Genomic DNA, 18,516 nt, shown 5'->3' on the forward strand with positions numbered 1-18,516 from the left:
ACCAAACTTTCTAATGTTTTCAGATGGAAATTATGCTAGCATTAGAAAGATTAAAATCTCTCCACAATGACCAGGAAGACACAATCTGAAGAAAATTTGTTGAAGGACAGGAAATTTTGTTAAGCTTACCAAAAAGCCAACCGCTATAGGAAATTCAAAGTTGAAGTTGACACTGGCACTACAGCATGATATGAGGGTGTGGTTTCAGCTGAATCAGTTAGGCTGTGACTGACAAAAGTATTAAAGTTCAGTGCCTTTCTAAATTTAACCATGTACATTCTGATTACCACTGTTTCTGAAGAACTTTTGGCTCAAAGTATCCATACGAAGTTTTAGTTATTTATATACACTAACTACAGAAACAAGAGCTACAAAATGTATCCGAGAAGGCAGAGAATCTCTAGTGGAATTCTGGCTTTTCATGTGAACTTCCTGTTTTAGGTAACTTTATGTATTTAAGTGTTGTTTATTGTTGCACTACAGGGTCATTTTAGCTATTGTCCTCTATGTAAATAAGGCCTCAATGCCGCAAGCTTTATGCGGGCTCAGACTTGTGGGATTGACGTCAGTGGGTTGGATTAACCCTCAGGAGCAGGGTGTAAATCAGGGGTGGGCAAACTATGGCCCACCAGCCGTTTTAATCTGGCCCTCGAGCTCCTGCTGGGGAGTGGAGTCTGAGGCTGGCCCTGCTCTGGCACTCCAGTCGGGGAACAGGATTGGGAGCCACTCCATGTGGCTCCTGGAAGCAGCGGCATGGCCCTCCTGTTATACCAATAAAATAAAAACCAGCAGGATCTTATTAAAGGGGAAAAGGCAAAATGCCACATTTATTGTGAATACAGAAAGAATCATAGTAAGCAGTTATCAGAGTAGCAGCCGTGTTAGTCTGTATCCGCAAAAAGAAAAGGAGTACTTGTGGCACCTTAGAGACTAACCAATTTATTTGAGCATAAGCTTTCGTGAGCTACAGCTCACTTCATCGGATGCATACTGTGGAAAGTATCGAAGATCTTTTTATACACACAAAGCATGAAAAAATGGGTATTTACCACTACAAAAGGTTTTCTCTCCCCCCCCCCCCCCCACCCCACTCTCCTGCTGGTAATAGCTTATGTAAAGTGATCACTCTCCTTACATCCGATGAAGTGAGCTGTAGCTCACGAAAGCTTATGCTCAAATAAATTGGTTAGTCTCTAAGGTGCCACAAGTACTCCTTTCCTTTCTCCTTACAATGTGTATGATAATCAAGTTGGGCCATTTCCAACAGAAACCCACTCTCCTGTTGGTAGTAGCTTATCTAAAGTGATCACTCTCCTTACAATGTGCATGATAATCAAGGTGGGCCTAACACAATTAGCAGCTTGCAAGTTTCACACATAGAGGGAGAGAAACAGTACCAAGAACCAAGAGACCTCTTAATTAGTAATATCCTGGAATTTAAACTATGGGGAATCAAACTCATTTGTGATTTTAATACAGAACTTCTTTAATATGATCCAACACTTCTCCGGCTCCTACACATAGGGGCAGCCAAGGGGCTCCGCTTTGCATGCTGCCCCTGCCCCAAACGCCACCCCTTCAGCTCCCATTGGCCAGGAATCACAGCCAATGGGAGCTGCAGGGGCGGCATCTGTGGACGGGGCAGTGTGCAGAGCTGCCTGGCCATGCCTCCGTGTAGGAGCTGGAGAAGGGACATGCTGTTGCTTCCGGGACCCGCTTGAGGTAAGCGCCGCCCAGAGCCTGCATCCCTGAGTCTCCCCCTCACCAGTCTGTGCATATCTTCAGTATATCCCTCCCTCTATTTGGGATATTCATGAGGCATTTACATGCAAATAATGTTTCATGAGAATTTACCTGTTCTCACTATTGTCAAGCATTCAGAAATTGGGAGATTGACTTAAATCATGAGATTTTAAACATTTGTTTTATTTGCCTTCTGTATTTTGAGCCCTGAAGGCTTACGTTTTCAGTTATTTTCTGTGCAGCCTTATGAGCTAAGATAAATATTTAATTTCTGTAGTGAAAGCAGATATTTTCATGTAATCTCCTAACTCCATGAGCTGGGCCTTTAAGAAAAAGCAGAGTATTTTGTGGGGCTGGCAACACTGTGATGCTTATTCCTCCTCTATAATGTCAGGTTACTGTCCCTTACATTCTGCTGTAGGTGATTGTTGTGGAAATGACTGACAAGGAGGAAAACCTAGGAGCAGGTGACCTTTTACAAAACATTGTCTTAAATGTCCCTAATGTCTGCAAATCTTGTGACTTGCAACAGAAGAAATATGTACTATAAAGAATGATGGAAGAAAAATAGAGAATATGTAGCATTACCAGATTTGTTTCTAACTACTCTTTTCAGGGTTTTCTGTGAGCTGTCGGTGTATTTTCTTACCAGATAACTTTGCCAGAAAAATCTTATTTATTTATAAATAGAAGAAAACTGCTTGTGAATTTATGGCCCGTCTCTTGTCCTTGCTACCAGTATCCAAAAAATAAGCTTCATGTTCATAGAAAGATGTTTATTTGCAAAATTAGATTTACAAAGATCCATTGCTAAGCTGCTTTATAAATATTAGTTTACTTTGTCTGTAATCTGACATTGTAAACAGATCAAATTAAGGAAGGAAATGCTTTCAAATGCTAGAGAAATCCCAGGTTGTTTTTTTTCCCCAGTGGCAGCTGTTGCTCCTATTTTTTATGGGGATTGTGAAGTTAATTCCAGTTTTATTTGCCAGTATATGTGATTACTGTAATGTTATCCTAGTGAGATGGACAGAGTTGAAGAAGAAATAGCTTGCCCATAATCATCTGGTTTCTTGGGGTATTGCAGACTAACCATTATCTGTTCCAGAATCTAGACTGACTGTAGCACACGGTTTTGATTCTTGGCATTAGGCTGAAGGCTAACATAGATCATGGGCCCCTTCTGAAAGGGGAAAACCTGTAGCCAGGTGGCATCTAGTTATTGTCCTGCAATGTTCCCCAAACTACTGCAATGTGAGTGGTCATTCTAGAAAAGGTGTCCAATGAAAGTGTTGCTATCAGTAGGTAGTTTGGCATGGGGAGCAATGATTTCAGAAATAATCCCATTACCTCTGGGTTATCTTCCTAAGAACATAGCTGATCTCATTTGTCACTACTTTAAACAGTGTATTCATGTCTAATCTGGACAAAACCCACTTCTAACTCCTTTAGTTTACGTAACACCAAAACTTACTGCAAAATTGCAGGTCAACTGGAGCTCCTAGCAAAGGCAAGTGAAAACACAAGAGAATTACTAAACAAACAGCTAAACTCCAGTTTATGTAGGAAGTGGGGAAATGCCAGTTTTGTGTGTGTGGTGGGGAGGGGTTAAGTATTTTGGGCAAACGCTGCAGAAGAGACACCAGTAAAGTTTCTAACAGGCTAGCTTTTATTAGAAGATGGCTTTGGAAAGCAGAGTTCTTTAATTCTCTGGGTGAAGTATATGGCTTTCTTCTCAAGACCGTCACTAAGATTACAGGGAAAAATCTTGTTTGTTAAATATTTAACAGTTCTAGGGATTTCTGTTGTTAAATGGTGGTGTTATAACTTGCATTGCCACCAGATCCTATTGTTAGAGCTCTTGTCAACATACTGATTTGTTCCCTCCAGCCACCTCAGTAGTTTTTTTAATACCGTCAGTGGTTCTGATAAAGAAATAGACTCCTAATGCTTCTGTTTCATTGTACTGCAAGGGTCCTCATTTCACACCTGTGGATGGAGTAAAAAGATGCTAAAACCTGTCTGCTGCTTGTTGTACTTTATAGTTCAAGTTGTTGATCAAGAATTTCTATAGCAGGGGTTTTCAAACTGGGGGTCGTGAGGTTATTACCTGGGTGGTTGTGAGCTGTCAGCCTCCACCCAAAACCGTGCTTCCCCTCCAGCATTTATAATAGTGTTAAATATTTTTAAACAGTGTTTTTAATTTATAAGGGGGGGTTGCCCTCCAAGGTTTGCTGTGTGAAAGGGGTCATCACTACAGAAGTTGTTTGAGAACCACTTTTCTATAGGATTCTGTCACAAAGGCAACTAATTTCAAGAGCTGCCTTAAGCTCTGATTGTCTTCCAAGTTCTTCCTGGGCCCTCACTTATAGATGCATTTCTACTACACCATTCACTGATCATAATGATCAATATAATATCTGTTTATGATCACTAAAACTTGATTGGATCGTCAGGCAGCTGAGACTTCCAAAACCCAGAACCGTGGGGAGAACAGTGATTACTTAATGTGTAAAGAGCTTGAGAGCCTTGGATGAAAAATACTATCGAAGGGCAGGGTATGACTATTTTATAAATAGGCTTTTTGCATGTTCAGAAAGGGTCATTAGCCAGTTTATTTCTACAAGGCGCTCTCACACAATGCAGGTTTATTTTTATCCAGGTATTTTCACTACATATGCAAGACTTAGATTATGTGATCACTTTAAATGCACTTCATATATATCTGCTTTAGCAATGCATTATATGGTAGTATCCTCTAATGCTATGTGATTTATCCTTTAATATTACAAGGAGTGAAATACTGGAATAACCTGGGATGCCTAAGTCAGTGCTCTGTAGTTGTCATTGACATTTCATTGCACAGGACTGTAAATCGAATGGAAATGGATAGTGCTGTGGTATGCCTTACTGCATTATATAGGCTTTTGTTATTGCATTAAAGAAAATAAAGCAGGTTCTTTATGGCCAAGGAAAGATGCTCAGTATTCTAGAGGCATCTCCTGGCAAATAATAATATGTTTACAGATGAATGAAGGGCCTTGGCCAGTGAGTTTCTTAGTTTATTGTTTAATGGCCAGAATGAGGCTAGTTGTACAGTGTTTCATTTTCTGGAAGTGAACCTGAGTTGGGTTGTTGTTATGTTAGTATCATGTTACTTTTCTGTGTTTTATTAAAGAGATTTTACACTTCTGTTGGGTTAATGCTCCTTTAATTCATTTCGTGGCTGCTTTTAGTGACCATTAAGTCAGTTTTTGCTCCTGTTTGGAAGTAAAGTCATAAAGGGAGTCAAGTGGAAAAACCAAAGGAGGATGATACATGTGGTACTCCTGACGCAACTTCCGTTCCTCTGCCTATTACATGAAACTTTATGGATTTTCCATATATTCTTGGAGGCACAGAGCAGCAGTTCACTGCGAGCAAAATTGCATTGTTAGCTTGTTAGCTCTGTTCCAGTTCATGCTTTGTTGTTTTTGCAATCTCCAAAAGCAATTTGCCTCCCCTCCGATTATCTGTAGCTATATCCTTTTGAAGATCCCACAGTAGAGAGTTCAACATAGGTACCCCATTCTTTCTTTCCAGATATTTGGGAGTCAACTTGAAGCTCCTGCTTACCTCAGGATTCCATATGATCTTTGGTGGATTTTACTTTTGATTTATCTCTAGACCATAATTTTGAGAGATTAGGGTACAGATGAAAGGATACAAAAACCCTATTTTTCGATTTTAGTACAGTGGTTTGTTGACTCCTTTTCCTCCAAAGCTTCTCTGGAATTACTTTCCCTTGGACCTCAGATAACTGTTAATGACACATGACCGTGTTTACCTTAGCACCCTGAGGAAAGCAGTATTCTTGTAATGTCCTCTCTCCATTTTAAACCATGGCAGTGATCTCTATCCAGACCTGTGACTGTTTCCAACTCTTGAAATTGTTTCCGGAGAACCTTCCTCCCCTGCAGTAGAAACATGGAAGATTCATAACAGGAATAAGTAAACTTCCTTAGCTTCCTGGTGATTATCACTAATGACTCCTCTGACTTTCTAAAACTTGAAATGCATCACTGTTTTACTATGTCCAGCCACCTCACTGGCTGCACATTGAGAGGTGATTTTTTTGTTTTTTTAAACTGTTAATGATTAAAGTCGTAAACAAGGCGTCTGCCTAGGAGGCAGGAGCTGTAGTACTTGCTATCGCATGAGCTCACAGCATCTGTATTTTCTGAACTGTTGCCATGAAGACTGAGAGCCTAACCATAAAGAATGGTATTGTTACATTGTGGCCTAGCAGGCCATTGATAATGTGGGTTGTTTTTTTTGAGCCAGGACAACAGAAAGCAAAACTTGAAGAGACTTGAGAAACTCAGAGTTTTGTCATCTGCTCTCCCCCCTCCCCCCAATAAAATGAGAGCTTGGCACTCTATCGTACTCTCCTTTGGCTACAGTTAACATGTGTTTTAACCAGTAGATATCTCTCTCCTTTGTCTGATATTCCTCCTCTTCTCTCCTTCCAGCCACCAAAACCTCCCCACAACTATAGGAGTTTTAGAGGGGGCTCAGAAAGTCAGCAGCATTTTTTTGTCACCATGTTCTCTAGACCTGCTCAGAGTAAGCATAGTCTAGATGTCTAAAGTGGTAAAAATGCAATTGCCCTGTTAACATGAGCATTCCCACCTATGTCACCCCTGGTGGAGCAGCATCAATACCAGTGTAAAAGGAGACTTGCTGACACAGCCTTGGAGGAGCAGACAACTACACTTTAATTCATTTGTTCACACATGTAATAGGGTGCCCCTCTTCAGCAGAAGGTGTCAGTTTAGTTGACAAACATTGAACTGCATTACCCCAGGGAGGAGGACATTTTAGCACCTATTTTACAGAGGAGATGAATTGAGGTCCAAGGTCACAGGTCACACAAATCAGCAGCACAACTGGGAACAGAGCCTGGGAGTCAGAATTGCTGACCCTGTTTTATTACAGCAGATTCCCTTCCCTCCCTTTAAACTATCACACACAGCTTCCTGGCTTTTTTCCCGTCTTACTGCAGTAATACTTTAATTCTTGACTCAGGCCCTGTTGTGCTTAGATGTGTCAGCCATGAGACCTGGCCAATCATGCTGCAATACTGAGACATGGATGAGGAGGGCTGAGTTGAGAATATATTCAGCAAATGCCCTCCATGACGCAACAAAGAAGCAGATCGGCAGAGCCCCCTCCAACCAAGACACCGCCAGCTTCCTGAGCCGTTCCCTGGATGGCGAATTTGGACGGGACGGGCGCGACATCCCTTCACTGTGGTCCCATGCTCGCAATGCCACGCGTTGCCTGGGGAAGCGCATCGGCTGCCGCTGGGAGTGGTGCGAGGAGCGGCAGGAGCTGGGAGTCCTGGTGCCGCAGATCAGGTCCGATGACAACACCATCGTCACCCCAGGTGCCAGGGGCATGCTGGAGAGGACCCTGAAGGCAGCCATCCACTCGCTGTACATGGAAATCCTGAAGCGTAAACCGGACGAGGGTAAAGCCTTCGAACTGACCAGCAAGTGGGAAGCCAGCAACCACTTCCTCGCCGGGGGCAGCTTCACCTGTTTCACCGACTGGCGGTTCATCCACTGCGCCCGGCTCAACTGCGTCCCGCTCAACAGAGCCATCCGCCACGGGAACCGAGACAAGTGTTACAGGAAGTGCGGCTACTCCAACGAGACCCTGCCCCACGTCCTGTGCAGCTGCAAGCCCCACTCCAGAGCCTGGCAGCTGCGCCATAGCGCCATCCAGAACCGCCTAATGAAAGCCATCGCACCGTGCCTGGGGGAGGTCGCTGTGAACTGCGCCATTCCTGGGACTGACAGCCAGTTGCAACCTGACGTGGTAGTCACCGACGAGGCCCAGAAAAAGATCATCCTTGTCGACATCAAGATCTCCTTCGAGAACAGGACCCGGGCCTTCCGCGAAGCCTGAGCTCGTAAGCTGGAAAAATACACCCCTCTGGCCGACACCCTGAGAGCGAAGGGCTACGAGGTGCAGATGGATGCCCTGATCGTCGGAGCCCTGGGCACTTGGGACCCCTGCAACGAGCGTGTGCTGCGGACCTGTGGGATCGGTCGACGCTACGCACGGCTCATGTGACGCCTCATGGTCTCGGACACCATCTGATGGTCCAGGCACATCTACATTGAACACATCACTGGCCACCGACAGCACAAGGAGGTGTGAGCCGGTACGACATCGTGCATCCACTGTGGGATAGGGACTGAGAGACTTTCCATTGGACCATATGAACTGGAACCATAAACTCACTGAACATTCGCAAAAAGAAAAGGAGTACTAGTGGCACCTTAGAGACTAACCAATTTATTTGAGCATAAGCTTTCGTGAGCTACAGCTCACTTCATCGGATGCTCAAATAAATTGGTTAGTCTCTAAGGTGCCACTAGTACTCCTTTTCTTTTTGCGAATACAGACTAACATGGCTGCTACTCTGAAACCTGTCACTGAACATTAAATCCCACCAAATGAGGGTAGATCCATCCCTATCATTGTATCCGCTCATTATACTCCACACCTGAACATAGCCATTATATGGACAACATACCCCCATATCTCAATATCTACTTTGACTGGTTAAACTTTCACCCCCAATCGGGGAGACTGCAGATTATGTATTCCTTACGCCACCCGTTCCTAAACCGAATTTCGCACCCCTTGATAATCTGTACCTTATTCCCTGATAACCAGAACCTTCTATGCTTACACTCTGTACCATTTTCTTTTTACTTCAACATTATCTTAATAAAATTATTACTCTCCCTGACTTCTCTCCGTTTTAGATATTTCATTTAAGACGGTGGATAGTTTAAAGCCACACTGTCCAGAATGGTAAGGCTAAAAATAGCATCTTCTCTTAAATGCTTTTCTTCATTCAAGAATCCAGTTTCGGTGTCTTGTTCTCCCTTTGCCCCTCAATATCTCAGAAAATTTAACCTCTCCGGAGGGTTCCAGCCCAGGAGGAGTCTTGTTGGCTAACTATTCCCTGGGAACATAGGGCTGTCATGGAAATGTTGAGGCAACTTCCTGTCATCATGTATTAAACGACTTCAATAACACTTGAAGCTGTGGACACAGTGTAAATGCAAGGAATGAAATTCTGGCCCCATTGAAGGCAATGACACAACTCCTGTTGACTACAAAAGAGCCAGGATTTTGCTAAAGGTTTTTCATTGTAGTAGGTAATAAATTAAACACTGTTAACCTCATTTCTTGTGCAAAAACTTTTTTTCTCCTGCAAAAGCAGATATGGAGCTAAATGTTTGTAAAATATTAAACATATCTGTGATTTATATAACTAATAATTCTGGGGTCTCCGCTTCGCTGGCTGTATTTTGAAAACATGGTAGACATAGTGTTGCCTCAACCAGTCTGATTTGCGTTTGAGAAGTATCTAGACAGCTCACTTTATAGGGTACGCTATATTTCTTTGTCATACTGAATCAAAGAACCATAGGGGTCGAAGGGATGCAAGGGTCATCTGGTCTAACCCCCTTGCAAGATGCAGGATTTGTTGTGTCTAAACCACCCAAGACAAATAGCTATCTAGCCTCTTTTTGAAAACCTCCAGTGAAAAAGCTTCCACAACTTCCCTAGGCAATTTGTTCCATTGTCCTACTGTTCTTTCAATTTGATTAAATCTCAGGAAAAACCTATCTGCTATGCTGTAGTTTGAACCCATTGCTTCTTGTCCTGCCCTCTGTGGCAAGAGAACAACAAAAGAGACATGCATTTCAGCAACTTTCCCTACCTGAAAACATTCTGAAAGGTTTTATTTGCAAGTTCTTTTCTATGATTTATTAGGCTTAAATCAAATATGCACTTAGTATGTTTGCTCTGGTGAGGAAGCAAACAGGAATACTGCTGTAGGCGTGGCCTGTGGCTAAATCTTTCTAAATTCTTCTTCTTTTCTTTTTAGGACAATGTTTGTCTTCAGAACAGGCTTTGCGTTAATAGTTTTGGCTGATTTCTCTGGTCTGTTTCTCTGAAATCTTCTGTCTTACGTCTTTAGAAAAGCATAATGTGAACGTGACCAATTCCATAATTCCATTCTATATCACTTTCGTCAGCAGGAGAGAAGTTCTCTGTGATACCTCAGTTAATGGCTGACTAAGCACTTGGAATATTTCTTCATTCCGTACATCCCTAACAATAGATTTAAACAACAAACAAACCCTGTATTTATGAATGATAGTTGTTTTGGTGAGGTAGCCATCTGCAGGCATAAGTGAGAATTACTTTGTCACAGAGCTCCAGCCTGCATTGATGCCAATGATCAAAGTCTCAGCCAACCACCATGAAACAGTAAGCTAAAATGTACATCATAGTTATTTAAATATTTTTGCATCATCGAAACTTAAATGATTTAATAGAGGGGGAAAATATCATCTATCCCACACAATCTCTGCTCTATCTATGCAAAGAGGCGCTCTCTTACCCACTTGGCTAGTAGCTAATCTGTTTGTGTCCTTCATATAATAAATGCCTGCCAAGTAGGAAATACAGTATCTGGTTGGGCTCAGCATCTTTATGCTTTTAGTACTGCACAGGACATCCACTGTTCAGGGAGCAATGACAGCTACAAAGTATATTCAGTGCAAATGATGTTTCTTGTCAAACACAGTAACCATGTCTTGATCATTATAAATTCTCCTCTCTTCTGTTTTTTGTTTTGTTTTTCAAGGAAAAGTGTCTTCAGTCAAGCCAGAGAAATCCGCTATCTTGGTGCTGAAAACTGTAGTTTTCACATCCTCTAAACAGGTACATTTTGTGTTACAGTACATCACAACACACACCTAACATAACTGCTGTGCCTCTTAATGACTTGTCAGTTTCTTTAATCTGTGGATCCTGGAGTTTCAAAAACTGAGTAGCTGTTTTAATTACTCCTCCCAGTGGCTTGAGGAGAGTGGTAGCAATATGCTTAGAATCCAATCAGAGAGACCACCAGGGCGGATAAGACTTGCCGCAGGTTTGTCAAACGGTGATCGTATGTTCTGTTCTGGATTTTGTTCTTCTCCCTGTAAAGGATATGGGTTTAGATGGAAAGATACTAGGGGATATCGGGCAGGGAGGAGCTGGGGAGGAATGTATGTGTGAGATTGGGGAGTGCCAGTTCCCTTAAAGGGTTATTTGCCTGCTGCCCTAATCCAGATGCTCTGTGAGACACTTGTTGCAAACTTTACATAGTTGTGTATCCAGCCGATTGTTGCAGCATCTTTGTTGCAGAAAGCTGTATCTATCCCTAAAAGTAAACTTTTCAATACTCTGCACAGCGGTTTATTTGAACAACTACCTTTTGTGCTAATAGCAGTTAAACACTAAATCTTCATGCATTGTGCTCGGGCCGCACCCTAAAATGCTGGAGCAGCCATTTGCTGACGTCCTACAAAATGCATCATCCAAAGACGAGTTGTGGCTGCACTTCAGGCATCTTTTAGTCAGAAAGGATTGTTACAATTTTCTAACTTTTGGATAATAGTATGACTATGATAGATATTGGGTCTTCTAGAGAACACCAAGCAGCAGCCTGAATTTAGCGTCACAAGGATAATTGATCAGTATAAATGTTTAGGTCACATCTACAGATTTAGAATTTGTTGTCTGTGAAGCCTATAAGAATAGGTTGTAGAGACTTGTTGAAGGGCACAGTGCACAAACAGCCCCTTAATGTGAAACATTACAAAAAGGCCAACTTCTGTCTCTACAAGGTGTCTACATGGCCCCCTTGACCATTGTATCTGAATGCCTCACCACACTGTTGCAAGCAGGGAAATGTTGCTACCTGGGTTTTACAGACAGGAAACTGAGGCATGAAAAGACTCAGTAACTTTCCCAAGGTCACACAAAAGAGTCTGGTAGAGCAGGAAGTCAAAACAAGGTTTCCCAAATCCCACGCTAGTGCCCTAGCCCCTGCACCATCCTTCCCCTTATTGTTCCATAGAAAATGAAAAATGATGGTTCATAAAACAATAATGCTTTCCCATACCTGACTGCTTGCTTGTTAAGTCATCTAGTCCATACCCAAGAGACAATGCAGGATTGTTGAACCCTTTCTCGTGCTTTGTAGTCTAGTGTTAAAATCTCTGTTTATGGGGTGATTTCTCTGGCAGATTGTTCAACAGGCTACTGGATTGTGCTTTCAGATTATTTTCCTGTTCAGCCTAAATTTTCCATTGTATTTTATCCCATTGTGCTTGGTTGCGACCCCCGGGGGTTGTATCCTCCTAAATTCCTCTTCCTCCTTGATGTTCATGTGTCCCCTTTGCCTTCCACGCATTTTTTTTCATCGCTTAGCCAAGCTTTGGATAGTTTGTAGTGCTCCCTCAGAAGCCAATCTATCCATTCTCTGGTGGGTTTTTGTTGGGAAATACAGGGAAGACTGTTTTCAAATACTAAATATTTGATTTGCCTTTCTTGATGTGTACCCGCTTCAAATATTTCTATATAGATTACTCCTTTGTGGTCACTTTGTCAAGCAATGAATGTTTTTATCCCTTGGATCATAAAGTAGTGATATGGTGACTTAAAATACTGTTAAGGTTATTAAGTAAAACTGACCTGCCTTGTGGGTGATTCCTCTTTAAACCTGTCCCCTTCATTCAGGTGACCTATCCTCATACTGTCTTTCTTCCAAACTAAGTCCTCATGGAACTGAAAGCCAAACATAAACTAGAAATCAAATAGATTGAGCTTGTCAGCAAGGAAGTTGGAGAGGCGCTTTCACAAAACAGTTTGCTGGTTCTGACTTGCACATTCCAATACTTTTAAGAGAACAATGCCATCGGTGGGGACAAGCACACTGTCTTTTCCTGCCACTGGTAATAGATTCTGGCTTAAGACTTCTTGAATTGCCACAAGAGGGCAGTGTGTCCATGAGACTTGTGCTTTGCAGCATACAGGAAAGCTTCTGTTTAGTGCTTTTAAACTAGCAGAATCAGTCATTTGCCAATTATCTAAGAAAGATCATTGGTCCCTGGATATGTTAGCAGGCATTCGCTTGCTAAAATGAGGCCCAAGTGATGGTTGTACCAACTAAGTTTGGTTAGAGCTGTCAATGTTTGTATGACTGGCAATTCCCCCTGCTTTCTCCAAATGGTAGCAGAAATGGAGTAACTTCCTGTTGCTGTGTGTTAACAACCAAAATGTCCCCCTAACCTGCTTCACTTCAAGGGCAGAATGTAAATCAACACTTTTCTTTTTTTGTTTTCCCCCTCCATTTCTCTATTGGCCACCTACTGTGCTAGAACTGATTTTGCTGTGCAGAAAATGTATCCCATGCAGCATTCACAGAATTGGAGGAGAGTGCCCTCCTGTGAGCCATAATGAAATGCTTGATTGAGTCAAAGCATAATGAAACTGAAAAAATGTAATGAAAACATTCATGGATTAATTTTCTGTTGATCACTGCATGTTGCATTAGTATCGGCTTGTCTGGCCCAGAGGTTAACGTATTGTTAACTGGTAATCTCCCTAGTAGGTGCTAATTTTATAATTCCAAATGAGAGGTATATTTCAATGTATAGACACTGTCTATGTAAACCCCTGCACAGTGAAATAAAAATTACATATTCACTAGAGTGGTGAGTTTGGGGGGGGGCTCGTACTCTTTCTGTAGCTTAGATTCCTACCTCTGCTGTGTGGCGTTTTTTTCCCCCTCTTGAATTTATTCCTGAAGTAGGGCACATGTTTGAAATGTCACTGCTAGATTTGGCTTCTGTTTTCAGGATGCATTTAAGAGAACCCTTTTGTTCCATTCATCTCTCCTAGATGAATAACCAGTGCTTCATCAATGGACTCATTCAGAGCGCTCTGCGCTATGAGTAGGTCTTTAAAATATAACTTTTTTTTTTTAAATTCTGGTGATTCTTGTCCTCTTCCTGGAGTTAAATGAAGATTGCTCTGTTGCTGACCTAGATCCAGCAGAAATTATGTTGCCCTGTTCCAGTTATCACTGTTGTATCTGGAGTATTGTGTGTTCCCAAGATTCATTAAGGCATTTATCTAGTTTCCTTATTAATTGACTCTCTGAAATAGCTCATTGACTTCAGATCAGTTTCTAGAATTTAGGGCACTTGAATAATATGAAAGCACATTGAAATGAAACCTCAGAAGCCCTGTCTTGGGAGAAACGTGCAAATCTAATACAATACTGTTAACCTTGTTTCCATGTCTTTCTCTATTTGCTAAAGATATTGTTTTTTCCTTCTCAATCTCTCTTGTAATCCCTCAATTCTATATTAAAGACTGAATTTTTAGTTTCTCTAATGATGGACTAAGGGAGGGGCGCCTTACTTTAGGCGTAGTTTGACAATGGTTTGGAGGCAAAACACTTACCTCTGGTTCATTAATTTCATTACAGGAACCTGTGTGCCTTTCCATTTGGCCTAATATTTGCCAGTCTTAGTCTGGAGTGGTCACAATGGAGAGCACTGTATATACAGCCAGTCATTAGATGAGATATAAAACCTGACCACTTGTAAGTAAAGATCACATGATGCTTTAAGAATTGTTAACTTCATTGTCCCATCTAGGTTTCAGCCCTGGAATTTACAGTGTATCTTTTAAAAAGAAAAGGAGTACTTGTGGCACCTTAGAGACTAACAAATTTATTTGAGCATAAGCTTGCATGAGCTACAGCTCACTTCATCAGATGCATGATCACAAAAGCTTATGCTCAAATAAATTTATTAGTCTCTAAGGTGCCACAAGTCCTCCTTTTCTTTCTGAAGTATTTTTTATGAATAAAATTTTAATTTAAATCTCATCCATTACACAGCAGACATTTTTTCACTCTATTAATGAAAAGCTAAATAGACATAAAATTAACTAGTTGAAAATGCACTCTGAGCTTGAACGTGTGCCAAATACAATGGTGAGTTAAACACTTTTTTACGACGGAAATTGCAAAAGACTTTAGACTGAAGCTATTTTGCCAAATAGTGGACTGTCTTTTACTGTTTTATAACCTGGGCATGTTTTTAGTGTGTTTCTCTCTATCTTCTCTCCTCCCCACAACCCACTTTTCCCCTAAAAGGGGAAAGAAAAAGGTTGCTTTTGATGATGATGTTAGAGACTGAAAAGATCTGGAAATCATCTAGTACATCTCTTAGCCAAGGAAAGGAATATTACTGTAACACACTTCTTCCCCTAGTTAGTTTTCCAACCAATTTGAGGAAACTGGCATCCCTGTTAATGTTTCTGAAAATAGTTTTCGGCGTTACCAGTGAAACATAAGTTCTGTTCTTTCCATGGATGCTGTGCTCTCCTGAGTGATCTGCAGTGTTAGCTATTTAAAGCCTTGGGAAAGAGCGTAACAAGATATTATTAAGCAGGGTATATAACTCCAAGTATTTACCATGGAATTAGCTTGTCTTGTTTCTTTAAAGAATGAACTCTTGCAGATAGAATGTGGCTGTCTGCAGGGTTTATTGTGTGTAAACTTTTTTCCCTGTTGCTCATTAATAGAAAGACACAGCCTAGGAGCATGGTTTCATGGTTGTATGCTGTCTCTCATTCTCAGTATCCCAGAATGCTTTACAAAGAAACTACTAAGATACTAGCAGTGAAATGACTGATAAGCAAATGTGGTTGCCATCATGTGCTTGCCTTGAGCATCAGAGAGGGTGGTCTTTCTGAAGGGGTATGCTGGCTATCTCTCTTTTTTCACCTCTTCTCCTTTCTGCAGGAGCTCCAGGCTACTTAAATCTCTTTCCCCATAGCTATTCAGTCTCCAGGCAACTTCTTTATAGCTTCTGTTACTTGTTACTCTGTGCACCTTCCCACTAGGACCCCTGTTGGAACCACTATGCATGCAGAGATCCCTTTCTCCTAGATGCAGGGAGCACAGGCTCATCAGGCTGCTCTCCCTGTCTTCCAGCAGCTGCCCTATTTAGAATGTTTCCCACTGGCTTGCTGAGAAGCCCACAAGCAGCTGAGTGAGTCTACAAAAGCAGGTGTGACTGGAGCTTAGTAGCATATTTCTTGGTTGTTTGGTTCCTGCAGATTTCCATCTCTGAATATTGATCCCTTGATGTATGGATTACTACAGAGCAGTAGAAGAGGAGAGAGAAGGCCACCTTTTTGTTTTCCTCAATCCCTAAGCCTTCCATTTTCAGGAATCCGTTATCGTACGAGCCAGTTCCCAGAACAAGCTCCCTAACAACTTCACAAATGGCAACTTGCTCTAGGATCTGACGTGTGCAGAATGGCTGTGGCAGCTGCTGCTTACTGAGAATTCTGGGTCACACGCTTGGCTTTGGAAAATGTGAAGACTTCTGGGGATGAGGAGAGATTCAAAAGTTGCTGCTCTTTTGGGGAATGTGGCGGTGGGCGGTTCAGCTCCCCTGTAATCGGGGTAAGCGCACCAGCCACGCAGTGTTGGCTGCCCGTCCAAACCTGTCTGACACTGCTGATTTTAATCGACTGGGCTGCTTAGAAAAGGGACATGATTTGTAACTTGGTTGGCCCCTAGATTGCTATCCAGGCACTACATACCAGGATTAAAAAGAGCATTCTTATTGTCCAATTAAGACAATTGTACGTGGAATATCTCTCCTGAGCAACTACTCCTTCAGTAATGCATCCCCAGCCTTTAAGCTTATGTAATGCTGATGTAACCATGGAGTACAAAGTCCTGGTATGAGCCTTGGGCTAGTGACCTTCTAGCCCAGAAGTGAATATTCCAAGGTGAGCCATACTGACATCCAAATGGTTACCTCACATACAAAATTGCAGTATTACCGTGAATCAAAATCATGTGAGAATGTGTCCTGGTGTCTGAGTCAATTAATTAATATTAGTGGTGCTTTAATTAGCCTATTGGTACACTATGTAACATGTCTGTAAGTTACTTGATTAGTGATGTAGCAAGTGAATCCTATTTGCAACTAACAAGTAAACCTCTTGCCATCTGACATCTTCATCTTCCATGAGCTGGTACCTATTACATCTCAATGCCTGCAGCATTGTCCAGTGGCTGGAGCACTAGGGAGTTGGGAGACCTAGGTTCCATTTCCTGCTGTGAACTTGGGGAAGTTACTTCACCCCTGTTTCCCCTCCACTCTGTCTACTGTAAATTCTTTGGGGGCACGTACTGTGCCTAGTGCAGTGGGCCTTTGATTTGGATTGGCACTTGATGCGATTGTGGTGCAAATAATAAACTGATTCACCATCTGTGCAAATGGCCATTGTATACAATCTGAATTTGCACTAAAACATAAGCACTAAAACTTCAATTCATAATACTGCTGTCGAGCTGTTTTGCTGTTGTGAAACAAGCTGTCCTGCCACGGGGCTGGGTGGAGTGCCTGTAGCTGGAGTCAGTGCAAAGGATATATTACCAATTTCGCATGGTCAAAAAGAATGTCAGCCCTATTTTCCCCTTTCCTCCCCCCCCCCCCCCCCCAATTGTGAGATATAAAAATAAAAGGGGATGGTGGGAGGTTTTTTTTTCCTGTCGGCCTTTTTGGTCTTTTAGGTTACGTTCAGGCCCATTTTCAAGCTTTTTTTTGAATCCACAAGGGCTAGAAACTTAAACCAAACCCCCAAGATTCTTTCATCACAAGATTCCAGAAGGCTGAGGCTTTAAAAAATAATAAATAAATAAATTGCAAATATTGAGGCTTAACAAAATCCCAAGATAAAAATCAATAAAATCTCAAGACTTTGCAACAGAGATCTCCTGCTAATCTCCCTCCCAAGAGCTCTCGTAATGTGGCATTAAGGGTCTTTCAAAGCCGACTGGTAACGAGTGAACGATGGAATGTCTGTTCCATGCATTCAGTGTGAGGGCTGTGATTAAACAGGGAGTGCTGCAGTTCATATACTGGTGGTCCATTTGCCTTCCTGCCTCTCTTTCACCAGCTAAGAAATTATGAGAACAACCAACATAGCCTGACGAACTAAACCAGGAGTGCACCCAGTGCAGTTCATCCTCTTCGCTCTGGGATTTTTGTTTTTCCCTGCAGGGATATTGGCAATAAACAGGATTTCTTGCTGTCATTCATTCTGTTCTTAGTCAGCTTGGTCACATTGCATGATGTCTCGTGCTTTTTTTACCTTTGCACTGGGAGTGATGGTGTGGGCAGGGAGGGAGGGATTGTTTCAGCAATCCGAGGTCAGGCTTGTTTTCTCTCTTTCTGAGCAGGAACAGGCTAGCCCCTGGAGTGGAATTCTGCAAGCCCTGTAAACAAAAGGCTTATTTCTATGGAAAACCCCAAAGGTGGCGCTCTGTTTATCAGGAAGATTTGAAGAGGGGTTAGTATTTCTGAGAATTGTTCCAAATTATGCTAACTCTCTCACCCCTAGATTTTTGTGTAGGCTTTTGGACTGAATATGCATGAAGATTACAGCAGCCACACATGTTATTAATCAGCCCTGTGTTTAGTATCTGACAGTGCTTGCACTGTTTACAAGCCAGTGAGCGAGCTTTTATTCAGAGTAAACAAAACAGCAGTTTGTGACTCTTAAGGCCCACTTACAAGAATTTGACTTTGCTAGATGTGTGTTACCTGGTTGAAGTATCTTGAAAGGACACATGAAGCTAGTAGTCCAAACATATGATTTGCCAGCTGATTGTAGGCATGTGCTGCCTTCCCTCTTCCTCACGAATAATGAATATAACCTCTATACTGAGGAGCCCAGTGGCTTCAGTCACGTTTGGGACCCCACAGTGCTAGCTGCTGTATAAATGGTACCAGCCCTGAAGAGCTCACAATCTAAGGGACTAATTTT

At 42.1% G+C, this 18,516-nt stretch overlaps 1 protein-coding gene across 11 annotated transcripts in view; it reads left to right on the plus strand.

The window, feature by feature from the left end:
• Window positions 1–18,516, plus strand: part of GNG7 (G protein subunit gamma 7) — a 123,889-nt gene that overhangs the window by 15,783 nt on the left and 89,590 nt on the right. For 6 of the 11 annotated variants that reach the window (XM_037885422.2, XM_043535645.1, XM_043535641.1 and 3 more), the window contains one exon: window positions 10,466–10,542. The exons of 4 other annotated variants lie outside the window; for them this stretch is intronic. Coding sequence is in view for 2 of the 7 variants with exons in the window: in XM_037885414.2 (XP_037741342.1) it covers window positions 10,466–10,542 (77 nt within the window). In the remaining 5 variants the exon portion in view is untranslated. Of the gene's footprint in view, window positions 1–6,254; window positions 6,349–10,465; window positions 10,543–18,516 lie in introns of all 11 variants that reach the window. One more of the 11 variants, XM_043535640.1, reaches the window with a different exon arrangement.

The sequence above is a fragment of the Chelonia mydas genome, chromosome 25, assembly GCF_015237465.2.
Source record: "Chelonia mydas isolate rCheMyd1 chromosome 25, rCheMyd1.pri.v2, whole genome shotgun sequence".
NCBI classification, from domain to species: domain Eukaryota; kingdom Metazoa; phylum Chordata; order Testudines; family Cheloniidae; genus Chelonia; species Chelonia mydas.